Below are 12,284 nucleotides of genomic sequence, written 5' to 3' on the forward strand. Positions count from 1 at the left end.
GTGTTGGAACTAAATTCTGTATGACAGCGGCTCTCTAGGACCAGTGTTGAATAGCTCTGTTATATACTGTTATAAAAGGCCGTTTGTAAAGTCTTTCCACCACTAGGCTCTTTGGATGACGTGTTACAATGTTACAACAATGACAACAGATGAGGTATCAAGGCAATGGTTTCATTTATTGGCGTAGTAGTTTTTTCCCCTTTTCTTTAGGTTACAGAACAAAGATTACAGATGAAACACACTGAAACAACAATAACTTTGGTCAGTGTCATCAGCCCCTCATTAAACGATTATGGGACCCAATGATAAATCAACATCGGTGTAAGACTGCAAGCTGATACAACGTAGTATGTCTGCAGTGAGTGTATATTGTTGTCGAAGCACTTTTATTTTATTAGATGTCATTGTTTAACACAAAGTTACTGTAAGCAATTCAACTGGGATCATTCAGAGTTAGTGAGAGCAGAAGACAATGCATAACACTTGCTTTAAAATTGCACTTTGTTCATCTAACCGTGTGGTTCATCCCTAAACCTCTTCTTTTACAAGGCTTAGAGATAAGATATGGAAAGCAATGGACACCAGTCCACATTCTCTGGTTTATGTTATTTGAGATACTGAAGTCATTTCAAAGACATCGACTCCTAGCACACACAGTTGTGCACAAATCACCCGATGTCTAATAGTTGGAAAAATTGCTTTTATCTGCCGATAACGATTATTGGCTGATATATTGGTGCATCCCTAGTAATAATAATAATCAATCGCTTTATGGAGAAAATTGATGGGACTTTTTAATACCAAAACTCACGTGAATCTGGCATCCTGACAGTATAAAACAAGACTCAGAAGTGCCCATAAATAGATATATCCAAAATCGGAAATGTAATTGTGCTCGTATTATGTTTGGCATGTTTGGTCCCGTCTAAGTTGTGTTCATCTTCAGTCTTTGGAGCATAACGTTACTTGCTTGCCTAAACTTCCTTTAAAGCTTCTTGGCCATTAAGAATTGCATATATGAGCTTCTGTACAAAAAACAAAGATTATGTAATGGCACAATACGCAATAAAAGTCCTCTTATTCTTTCGCCCCGAATCGATTTCTTTGAAACCCCTATACGGGACGATTTGAGTTTAGTTAATAATGCCTGATCGTAATGACCGTGAGGTGGTTGAGTTTGAACTATAGGATCTGTCACGTCAATAAAGGTTACTGGTGAAGTAATCTACGCTTATTGATCCCTGGCAGCCGACACCTACGAGGAAACCGTGACCCCTGAGAGGCAGCTCTCTAAGATCAGCAGATAGATGGAGAAATGGATCAGGGTGTCGACCCACGCAAACCATAAAGTAGAGGCAAAAGAACAGAAATGCATGGGATACGTTTTGGCTTTTGGATATTTGCGATGGCTCACCAATAAAGCGTAAACAAGACACAAATGTAGACTTTCGCTACAAGAACCTGATTCCTCAAACAGGCCCATTAATTTGCTATAGATTGTCAGATAGATTTTGAGAAATAAAAAAATATGAACATTTTTAGAGAGCGATTTAAACACCAAGCAGTGTGTCTTTCATACTACATTATGTGTCTTAGCATCATCCAACTGAATGACTTTTCTATACAGTATGAACAGTCCACACTTTTTCTCTCTCATGGCATATCGCACTCAATGTAGGGGATGTCACTGTACCGGCTGTCCACCTCCGCCCATTGCTGTACTGCCCGGGCTACAATTTCCTCTGAAAGCCTCTGGGCGTAGTCCAGCAGAACCGGATTGACCCGTGCCGGGTCCTCTTCGGACCCAATCTCTGAGAAAACAAGAACCGCTTTCTCTCCTCGCTTTCCCTGCCCGCCATCCGCTTTCTCCGATGAGCTGGAGTTCTGAGCAGGCTCGCTGCGCTTGGACTTCATGCATCCCATGATATAAATAATGTAGCATTTGTTTGCAAGCACCAAGGGGAAGGATACAAAAATGGCGTGGTATTCCTCCGATTGGCAGTTTTTAGGCTTTTGTTTTGATTTCCACACGTTGGGGGCTAGGATGCTGTTCTGTACCAAATGTGCAGATCGTCAGCCATGATGTTGTTCTCATGGCCACGCTTGTCCTATGGGAAGAAGAGGTTTCTGTGAGTTATTGCCTTGCTAAATATACTGGTTTGCTCCTTCGCCAGCTTTGTCCATGACTGTTGACTGCATCTTCACAGGAATGAGGATTTCCGATTTAGAGATGAAATATAAGCCAGTTGCACTTTTTAGACATGCATTATTGGGTTTGTACAAAAAACCTTTACATGCATTTGGCAGATGCTTTATCCAAATCTTTTTTTCCATTGTTCGAACTCTTGACTTTTTACGCAGCTGGGTATTTCCGAGAATTCGGGCCTATTTATGTCCCCAGGGTGTAATTCTATTAAAAACTAATCAAATCTAATAAATTTGAGCACCATTAATTAGTATAAACAAAAACAAGCCTCGACTATTTATGGATGCTCTTACTAATAATTTTATCACATTTTATTGGTGTTTTGTGGTACAATATCTGTGTTTTGGTGTTGTCCTTCACTAGAGTTTTCACATGTCGTGCCATATCTAAAATATTATCTCACAAATTAATAAAATAATATGCATATGAATTAAATGTTACTTGAACTAATAAACTACATGCACAGATTAAGCATATATATGCATTTTGTACTTTATTTTGCATAATTTCTACCTGTCCCATTGTTTAGCTGTCATTACCAACACACTCTGCATAAAGGGACTTTCCCACTGTTTTTCCTCAAAAGTTTATTTTGTAGCCATGGTAACCTAATGACATAGTGTAGCACATGGATTTCAAGTTGCAAGACTGATGTCCAGAAAAGTAAGTAAATCTACTCTTTATTCTTTGTGTTGGGCATGTAAACTTATTATGCATCATTACCATTTGTGTTGTATTTCTGTATTTTTTTATCACTTTAATAGTTAAAATGGTGTACATTACATGTAGAAAGCTAGCTACACTTGCTTAGTCATCATCTTAGCTAGTAGGGCTAGTTTTCGGACAAAAATGTCATTACCAGCACAGTCATTACCAGCACAATACATAATTTTGCCAATAAATTATGTATAAATAACAAAAGCATCCTACAATTACACATTTTTGACAATGTATTAAAAAGTTTTGATATATGGCATTCACTTAAATAAGCTTAAATTCCAAGCCAGGGTAGATTGATAAATCAGAAATTTAGATACGTCAATGACTATAATTCATCTTGCAAGTAAAAATCTCATTAAATTCAAGATAAATTAAATTACATTTGAAACCACGAAATGTTTTAAAAGCACTGATTTATCATTTACGTTCTATTTTTAAATAAATTCGATGATGTGATGGTAAAGACACATTTACTTGACATAGTTAAGAAAATGGCAAAAAAATAATATATTCCCTTATCGTATGGTCTCAACCAAGCTCATAACGTCGCTCCTGACTTAAGGACTGATAATTTTATGTATTTTAGGAATTTTCATTTTCAAAATTACAGCAACCCAATTTGGCCCTTAATCTGAGAAATACCCAGCTATGCTCTACCACTAAGCTATATAAAATCTAGGAAGTTATCTTATTACTAGCAAACTTTTGAAAACATTTTTTATTTTATTGAAATGCTAGACAATGTTTAATACATCTATGTAGTGCTGCTTTGCTGTAAATCGTTTGTTAAATATATCATAAATTGTTTCAGGCGTTTGCAATTATAATATTGCTTACAGGCAATCAATCTCGTGACCTGATAATCAATACAGTTGAATGAAGCCATGGACGATGTGAAGCGATCAACAGTTTTATAGCACCATAGGTTAATAGGTGTCATACCTATGGAGAAATTTTCAATAATGTCATTTTCTTTTTTTTTCTCAAGGTCAGGACAAAATGTTATTATTGAACAAACCGCGCGTTCACGTTTGTAATCTAACGTTAAAGTACACAGTGATGCCAGTGAAGCTACATACCCAGTACGTGAGCGTCAAGAGGATGCGTATAAAAAACACGCGAAGAAATCATTTAATCCGAATCGAAATGCGTTATACTGAGGTAAATCTGAGAGAAATCCCCACTCATCACGTGAAAAATCTCCCTCCTCTTCTCCCGTCTCGGTTAACCCACAGGAGAATTGAAAAGCATGTTGATGAACTTGCTCTTGTCGGGTTATAATAGGCTATAGCATGTGCGTCCGGAGTGCACGTACAAATCCTACAGTAGTTAATGTTCATAGCGTTTCGATTACGTTCCGGTGACAGGACGCCGATCGCAGCGCATTACTCCGCGAGACTTCTGAATGCGCTGAATGCGCATCCGAGCTCAAATGTTTTCACTGGCACACTTTCTTAATGCCATCTAACCACAAACATTTGTTTGTAAACTGGGTAAAATGGGTTACTGCAATGCACACAGACACAGGTTGCGCCTTTAGTGTTTTTTAATCATTGTCGCCACCTAGTGGTGCCAGTGGTCATTTTGCATGTTAATTACCGCTTCTTATTTTTTTATCGACATATTAGTGAAAATTAAAGAAAAAATCCTGGTCTAAAGAATTGTATACATATATAATCATCAATGCATTTTTAGTTTACTAGTGAGTGACAGTTTATTCATTTTTCAAGCTATTAAAGGTGCTATTTGAAATCAAATGTTCCTCTAAAGTTATAAAGCTACCTTATATTTTGTTTATATAAAGATACTTATATATTCCCTTATGTTTGCTCTCCTTATATACAGCTTCCGTTATACAATAGAGTATATTATATACTGATTCCCTTACATTTTTCTATATTATATTTGTTATCCTTATATTTTGTCTAACACTAGGCAAAAAAAACCCTTTTCAAAATTCAACTGAGGTCAATGGGTTCACAAGAGCACGCATTACGTGGTCCACACGCACGGTTCCGCCACAAGATGGCGCTCTGTATCTTTACCCACGGGTACAATAACAAAGGCGCTGATACGGTGTGTGCTGCTGCTGAACAAATGAAATGAATGGTGATTATTATGTAGCTTCCAAAATAATGTGTTTATATAGCACGCCAACCTTTAGTGCATTGCAGCTATTGCATTTTATCCAAATTACTTATTTAGGAATTGCAGATACGATTTTATACAGATAAACTGAATAAAAAACAAAAGCAGAGTTTAGAAATACAGTTTAATAAATTAACAGTGTGAATTTACACAATGTAAAAATGGCAAACGAATCGAAATTTTACGGATTTAAAAAACCTTACAAAAAACAACAATTAACACTTTAAGGGCAAATACCAAATGTACTGTCTATTAAAACACGATTGTAGGTTATTTATTATTAATAACTAACATATAAAAAAATATTCCCATGCCGATGCCTGCTGTTTAGGTAATATGTGCAAAGACAGACAGACAAAATAAAAATTTAAACAGAAATATTATTGTTTATGATTTCATAGAAAATGGCATTATGTAGTCTGTAAGTTTGTGTATAAGTGGGGTTTTGCTACAGATCATATGGGGTCATAATATGTGCATAATTTTATTGCAATATTAAAAATGCAGCTAATTCCTGCACGAGCCCTCTAGGATGCGCCCTACCTCTTTAAGAGCAGCGCAAGAAGTGCAGGTCTGTCCATTAGGTTTATTGTTGCCGGCTCAGCCAATCGTTGAATCCGACGACACAATAGAGTGGCCAAAGTTGCCGTATAAAAGGCCTTGCCGAATTTAAGCATGACATCTACTTGTCTGGTGCGTGGCGAGGCACATTTCCATAGCACATCAAACATCCTTCAGCACGCCTTGGATCATGCATTTTACGCAGGTTTTAATTTCTCTAAGTGTATTAATTGCATGCGGTCCAGTGGGTCAGGGAGACATAACGGCGCACCAGCAGCCCTCCACCGCCACGGAGGAAAGCGAGCAATGCTCCACATGTGAGTTCAGGCAACACAGCAAGCTGTTGAGACTGCATGCCATCAAGTCACAAATCCTCAGCAAACTTCGACTTAAGCAGGCACCAAACATCAGCCGGGACGTGGTCAAACAGCTGTTACCCAAAGCGCCGCCTTTGCAACAACTTCTGGACCAGTACGGTGTGCTGGGGGATGAAAGTAAGGATGGAGCTATGGAAGAAGATGATGAACAAGCCACCACAGAGACCGTCATGACCATGGCCGCAGAGCGTAAGAAACCATCGGACATTCATTCATGTCATTGCATCTTAACGGTGGATGATGAATCGAGGGTAGATACTTGGAGAGATCCCTTTACGCAGTGCTTTTGCGCACTTGCGAGACGATCGTGCGCCGTAAAACGCACGTTTTACACATAAGCATTTCGGGTTTGTTGTATTGCTAAAGTGTCGTGTCGTTTATCTATCAACCTGATCTGATAACCGGCGTTTTTACTTACGGCGGACATAGAGAAAGCGCGTCGGGCGCGAGTAAATGTGCGTTTGTTCGCTGTATAGTGCATAATTGTACAAGCATCTCAGGTTAATAATAATAACAATAATGTCTTGTTATTGTTTATATGCGTAGCAAATATCAAATATTTGAAAAATACTTAATAGATTATATTATTATGTTATTATTAATAAATCTCTTTATTATCTAAAAACTAGATTTTGTGATTTGTGTGCGTAGTCTTTTTCTTCTTTTTAAACTGACAGTAAAACATCAATATCACGGACCATTTAAAATATCGTCCAATACAACCCTCTATTTTTGACTGATGTAGCCCACTTTCTATTCTTTTTTCCAGCTGACCCCATCGTTCAAGTAGATCACAAGCCGAAGTGTTGTTTCTTCTCGTTTAACCCGAAGATCCAGGCGAGTCGGATCGTGCGGGCGCAGCTCTGGGTTCATCTGCGACCCGCGGAGGAGGCGACCACCGTCTTCTTACAGATATCACGGCTGATGCCCGTGACGGACGGGGGCAGACACGTACGAATACGATCTCTGAAGATCGACGTGAAGGCGGGTGTGACGTCCTGGCAGAGTATAGACGTGAAGCAGGTGCTCACCGTGTGGTTACGACAACCGGAGACCAACTGGGGGATTGAGATAAACGCGTACGACGCGAAGGGAAACGACCTGGCCGTCACCCACGCGAGGGCTGGAGAAGATGGACTGGTGAGTTGAGCTGTTGCCACAATATAAAATTTTATAGATAAAGCATGGCTTGGATTGTCCGTGATAGGACATGTGTTTTGTACTCTAGTACACTGAGGTAAAATTCCTAGAATGCTACTGCAGTAGATATTATGGTGTACAACAGTTTAGTAAACACTAGATTTCATAATGTTTGATAAGGGTAAATATGCTATTTATTTAGGTTCATGTAGTTCAGTTGGTAGCTACCAGTGTTGGCAATGCAAAGGTTCCTCAGGGAACACATATACTGGTTTCCTTTGAATAAAGCACCTGCCAAATGCATAACCGTGAGCTTTTTGGAAACGTTTGTTACAATTTTGGTTCTTTGTGGTGGAAAAAGGTTCAAAAGACTTTAAAAAGGTGAGAACCTTTGACTAAAAGATTGTGGATTTGATCCCCATGGAGCACACATACTAATAAAAAAAAATGTTTTGCTTGAATGCACTGTAAGTCACTTTGAATAAAAATGTGCTTGCCAAATCCATAAATGCAAAGTAAATGAAAGAGAATAGAAGAACCATTCATCATTTTATTTTAAAAAGTGTAGGTCTTAAAACGTTATAATTATTATTAAGTACCGGTATTTGTCAGCTGTATCATGGTTGGACTGTTTCAAGGTCTGTATAAATGTGGCTAAGCTGAAACCGACTCTTGGGTTTCTTTTCCTCCCAGCTCCCCTTTATGGAGGTGAAAATCTCAGAGGGCCCGAAGCGAATCCGCAGGGACTCCGGACTGGACTGCGACGAGAATTCGTCCGAGTCTCGATGCTGCAGGTACCCCCTCACCGTGGACTTTGAGGACTTCGGCTGGGACTGGATTATCGCTCCCAAACGCTACAAGGCCAATTACTGTTCGGGAGAATGCGACTACATGCACCTGCAGAAGTATCCCCACACCCATCTCGTGAACAAGGCCAACCCGCGAGGCACCGCCGGTCCCTGCTGTACCCCCACCAAGATGTCTCCCATCAACATGCTTTACTTCAACGGCAAGGAACAGATTATCTACGGCAAGATTCCCTCCATGGTAGTGGACCGGTGCGGCTGCTCGTGAACCGGTGCCCGGACGGGACTCGATCTGCCTCAAAGACCCGGACATCCGATCACACCACCCGCCATCCAATATCAGTGCTTTCACTGTGCAATAGAAGGACGCTCACTCACTTTCTGGGCACTGCTACGTTTTTATCCCTCTATATCAGTATCTCTTCCACCACAGGAGTCGAACGGACGTATAAAAAAAGGAATGCCGTACTGACCGGACTTGGGAATGGACATATTCTCCGAACAACCTCTGCTTTATATCATGTTACTGTTTTCACCTTTCTTTAGTGCATAAAGGATTCATCACATTCATTTAGATCTTTGCTGTTACAGCTGTGTTACACTACCAGTGAGCTTGTTTAAGAGACGACTATCCATCCAAGTGAAACAGAGAGGGGAACACTGAAGAGAACGTGTCTGAAAAGCTTGGTAATCCACGTACGTCGCAATAAATGCAACAACACACGATCCGATCGAATTGTTAATTGTAGCTTCTCGAGCAGCCCTACACACTTGAAGTATTATCGAAATCGACATCGGTGGACATAAGGACTTGAAGCAGAGGCACTTTGAATGCAGCCTACACATTGAAATGTGTTAAAGACAGAGATATCGGAACTATGGGAACGAATGAATGAATGTTAATATCACGCAAACACTCTGTCTTCAAACCACACAGTTTGCACTATGGCAGACCAATAGAAAGAATTGGTTGCTAAAAATGTTGTAAAAACTGATTTTGATATGTTTGCTAATTGTATTGTATACTTGCCATTGTTTCCATTAACAGTTGCCTTTTTTAACCACGGTTAGTACATGTATAAGAACACGAAATAGCAAAAAAGTGTACGATATAAATCTATGTATCTGTTCAAACAAATAAAGGTGCTTGCTATATATGTTCAACTCTGTTATTTCCATAGCTGAAGAAGTATGATAGTAGGCTTAGAGCGTAAATAAGAGCCATGTTTACAAGAGTAACTGTAAATGTCCAGTAAGTGAATTACGGTAAAGTTCCTGGATTGTTTTTTGTGTGTCATGTTAAAGTGAAACTTTACCCAAAAATGACCAAAAAGTCATTATTTACTCACCTGTATCAACGTCTTTGTTTTGCTGAACACAAAGGAAGATATTTGTAACACCACTGACTTTCATAGTAGAAAAGAAAAATACAATGGAAGTCAATGGTGCCCAAAACGATTTGGTTACAAACACTGCTCAAAATATCTTCCTGTGTGTTCAGCAGAACAAATAAATGTATACAGGTTTGAAACAACATGAGGGGGAGTAAATTATTAATTTTTATTTTTGGGTGAACTACCCCTTTAACTATTGAATTTATTATCACTTTATCCCATAATGAAGAAGATGTAGGGTTACGTAATCCCAATTTTTTTCTTTGCTCATTTTCTCTTCAGAATAGTTCAGCATGACCATACCGCCGAGTTTTACGCAAGGACTCGTACAGAAATGTTTTGACATTATGGCTAATTAGACCAGGGCTTACTTCCGTCCAGAAGAGGGCGAACTCAGCACTGCGGAGATCTGCTTCCTTTCCTGCTGTGAGATGGAAGGATGCCAAGGAAACCAGGTGCGAACTGTACTGAAATGAACAGAGGGTTGTGGGAGATTAAAAGGCCCTGAGCAATAACTTTGCTTTCCACGTTTCGGTTGAGATAATGCACTGTGGAATCACGATCATTCGCCATATACAATTAATGATCCAACTTGGGTTCTGAAGAGATCTAACAGGTTCTTTAAATAAGGGCCCTTGATTCCTAAGCAGCTTTATGAAACATTTATCACATGTCTATAAATAACATGGCCTTGATCAACTGTGTGTTATGTGAGAGGCTGTGGATTTGTGATGAAGCAGTATGGTAGTAATAAGATTATTTCATTTTTATACAAATTTAACTATTCCTTCAACTTTAAAAAACAAATTGTCCCAAGCTGTCACTGGGACAGTACCCATTAAAAAGCTCCTAGTACAGAAATGTATAGGCTACTCTAAAAAACATTGGGTTAAAAACAACCCAAATTGGTTCAAATTGGGTTGTTTTTAGCCCAACGGCGGGGCGAATATAGGAAAGAACACGCGCTGGGCTAACTTGACCCATCAAGTTGGGTTGGTTTATTTTAACCCAGCAAATGGGTTGTTGTTTTTAACCCAAATAATGGTTTCATTTTTATTTAAACATTGAGTTAAATTTACTTTATAAATGGGTTAATATTATTATATATAATATATAATATTATTATATAATAGAAAGAATTGGTTGCTAAAAATGTTGTAAAAACTGATTTTGATATGTTTCAAGTTGGGTTGGTTTATTTTAACCCAGCAAATGGGTTGTTGTTTTTAACCCAAATAATGGTTTCATTTTTATTTAAACATTGAGTTAAATTTACTTTATAAATGGGTTAATATTATTATTTTTTTATCTTAGTTTTTTGTTTCTTTTATTTCATTACTTTATTGCAGATGTCAAATACACATGCCAACATTGTATCTACTTTACCTTATTAATAAAATAAAAATAGATAGCCTACATTTATTTCACCAAAAAATAATAGCTTTAGTAGATATACCATAGGTATACTCTTAAAAATTGCTGACTGGAGCCTGTCCTGATGATGCTCCAAAAAGCTCGGGACAGGTAAGTTAACTGAGGTTGATTTGAAACAGAGTACACAGTTAAGGTGCAGGCAGCTTGATCAGTTTATACAACGGTTAAATCTTAATTTTTAATTACCTGTAAAATGAAATTATGTGTGTTAATGTTTACATGGCATTAATTGTGTCACACGTACGTCACTGCTATTTCTTCATTACAACATGTTATTTGCTTAGGTTTTTATAGGCTATGAAGTAAAAACCCCAAATAAGTCATATATTTATGACGAAATTGTCGGGTTTTGATTAAAGCAGGCATTTTAAACACCGAAAAAAAAAGAGTAACTAGCGTATTTACGATATTGTGGGGCGTAAGCTAACCGCTAATAACCATAGCGGTGCATGTAATGACGTTTCACGTCATGAAAACTAGACTTTTGTGATATATATTTGCTTTTTCTAGTAAACAGTAATGGTTTTGTGGATAAATATATTAATACGAACCTTGTTTATCCACATAAATCTGTGTAAAAACCGCAGCGTCTCCACACCTTTTTTTTTCTCTTTTTTTAGCGTCTCCACCCCTTGAAGTAAATAGAGGGTTTTCACCGACGTCACGTTCTGGTCGGTAAAAAAAACCGTTCTGGGCCGTAATCCGGATGCGCGGCCATTGTGGAGGCACTCGGTGTAAAGAACTGAACGGAGTACAATGGAGTATTGTGCGCTTTGGATACTTTTAGTGAATGTAGACATATCTAAACAACAGAAAACGCGTCCAAGATGCAAAGGCATATAGGGAAGGACTTGGACCCCAAGAAAAGGCACGATATTTGGAGAAATTACAATTTATAGGCGGTGCAGATCCTTACGAGGTAGCTCCCTCTTCTAGAATCCGTGACGATATAGTAAACTACCTGGTTTTCATGCCGAGCCCATATGTCAATGTCAGCGCCATTTATATAACAAATTTAAAATAGTCAGTGTCCTTAAAGTGCTTTACAGTAAAATAAGCACACAGTAAAACAATAAAAGCAATAATTGTTTTTACCATTTATTAAAAATATTATTATCATTACAATAGAACATTTGTTATGAGCAATTAAGCACACTGGCATTAAGGCATTGCAGCGCAAATTTTAGTTGTGTTTAAGTACATTTTGTGCAAACACTAAAAGTACATATTAAATACTCTTTAAATAAAGCACAACAAGTAGAAGCATAATTGTTTTATACTTTATGGCCTTCAATCATATTTCTAATACAATACTACTATTTTTCCTGAGCTTTGCCAACCACAAGCGCCTCCTCTGATAATTTCTTGCATTCCTTTCCCTGGTTTTTAATAACTTTTGGAAGTCGATAATATTCCAAATGTTTTTCTCAATCTGTCCTGTTGGTACAACCTCAAACACGGCAATAATTAACCATTTTCCTTGACGACGTTCGGGATA

General features: G+C 38.2%; 2 protein-coding genes across 3 annotated transcripts; one reads left to right on the forward strand and one right to left on the reverse strand.

Moving 5' to 3' along the window:
* Positions 1-155: 155 nt before the first annotated feature.
* Positions 156-9,877, reverse strand: c17h2orf88 (chromosome 17 C2orf88 homolog). 2 transcript variants are annotated; one of them, XM_073854626.1, is made up of 2 exons: positions 9,724-9,877; positions 156-2,108 (listed from the first exon to the last, which is right to left on the reverse strand). In XM_073854626.1, the coding sequence occupies exon 2, from the start codon at positions 1,921-1,923 to the stop codon at positions 1,654-1,656; it is 270 nt and encodes an 89-aa protein (XP_073710727.1). In that variant the 5' UTR covers positions 1,924-2,108; positions 9,724-9,877; the 3' UTR covers positions 156-1,653. The 2 variants fall into 2 exon arrangements, with proteins under 2 accessions (XP_073710727.1, XP_073710726.1); XM_073854625.1 differs by lacking the exon at positions 9,724-9,877 and adding an exon at positions 4,006-4,371.
* Positions 5,748-8,375, forward strand: mstnb (myostatin b). Its single transcript, XM_073854624.1, has 3 exons — positions 5,748-6,201; positions 6,782-7,152; positions 7,846-8,375. The coding sequence occupies exons 1-3, from the start codon at positions 5,826-5,828 to the stop codon at positions 8,224-8,226; spliced, it is 1,128 nt and encodes a 375-aa protein (XP_073710725.1). The 5' UTR covers positions 5,748-5,825; the 3' UTR covers positions 8,227-8,375.
* Positions 9,878-12,284: the final 2,407 nt, after the last annotated feature.

Source organism: Misgurnus anguillicaudatus, chromosome 17 (genome assembly GCF_027580225.2).
Source record: "Misgurnus anguillicaudatus chromosome 17, ASM2758022v2, whole genome shotgun sequence".
Classification (NCBI taxonomy): Eukaryota; Metazoa; Chordata; class Actinopteri; order Cypriniformes; family Cobitidae; genus Misgurnus; species Misgurnus anguillicaudatus.

What these genes read in the sequence shown, in the direction of transcription:
- c17h2orf88 (XM_073854626.1), bottom strand. Translation starts at nt 1,923, where the DNA reads ATGGGATGCATGAAGTCCAAGCGCAGCGAGCCTGCTCAGAACTCCAGC.
- mstnb (XM_073854624.1), top strand. Translation starts at nt 5,826, where the DNA reads ATGCATTTTACGCAGGTTTTAATTTCTCTAAGTGTATTAATTGCATGC. An exon ending in CATGACCATGGCCGCAGAGC is followed by an intron (nt 6,202 to 6,781) that starts GTAAGAAACCAT and finishes TCTTTTTTCCAG; the next exon opens with CTGACCCCATCGTTCAAGTA. An exon ending in GGGCTGGAGAAGATGGACTG is followed by an intron (nt 7,153 to 7,845) that starts GTGAGTTGAGCT and finishes TTTTCCTCCCAG; the next exon opens with CTCCCCTTTATGGAGGTGAA.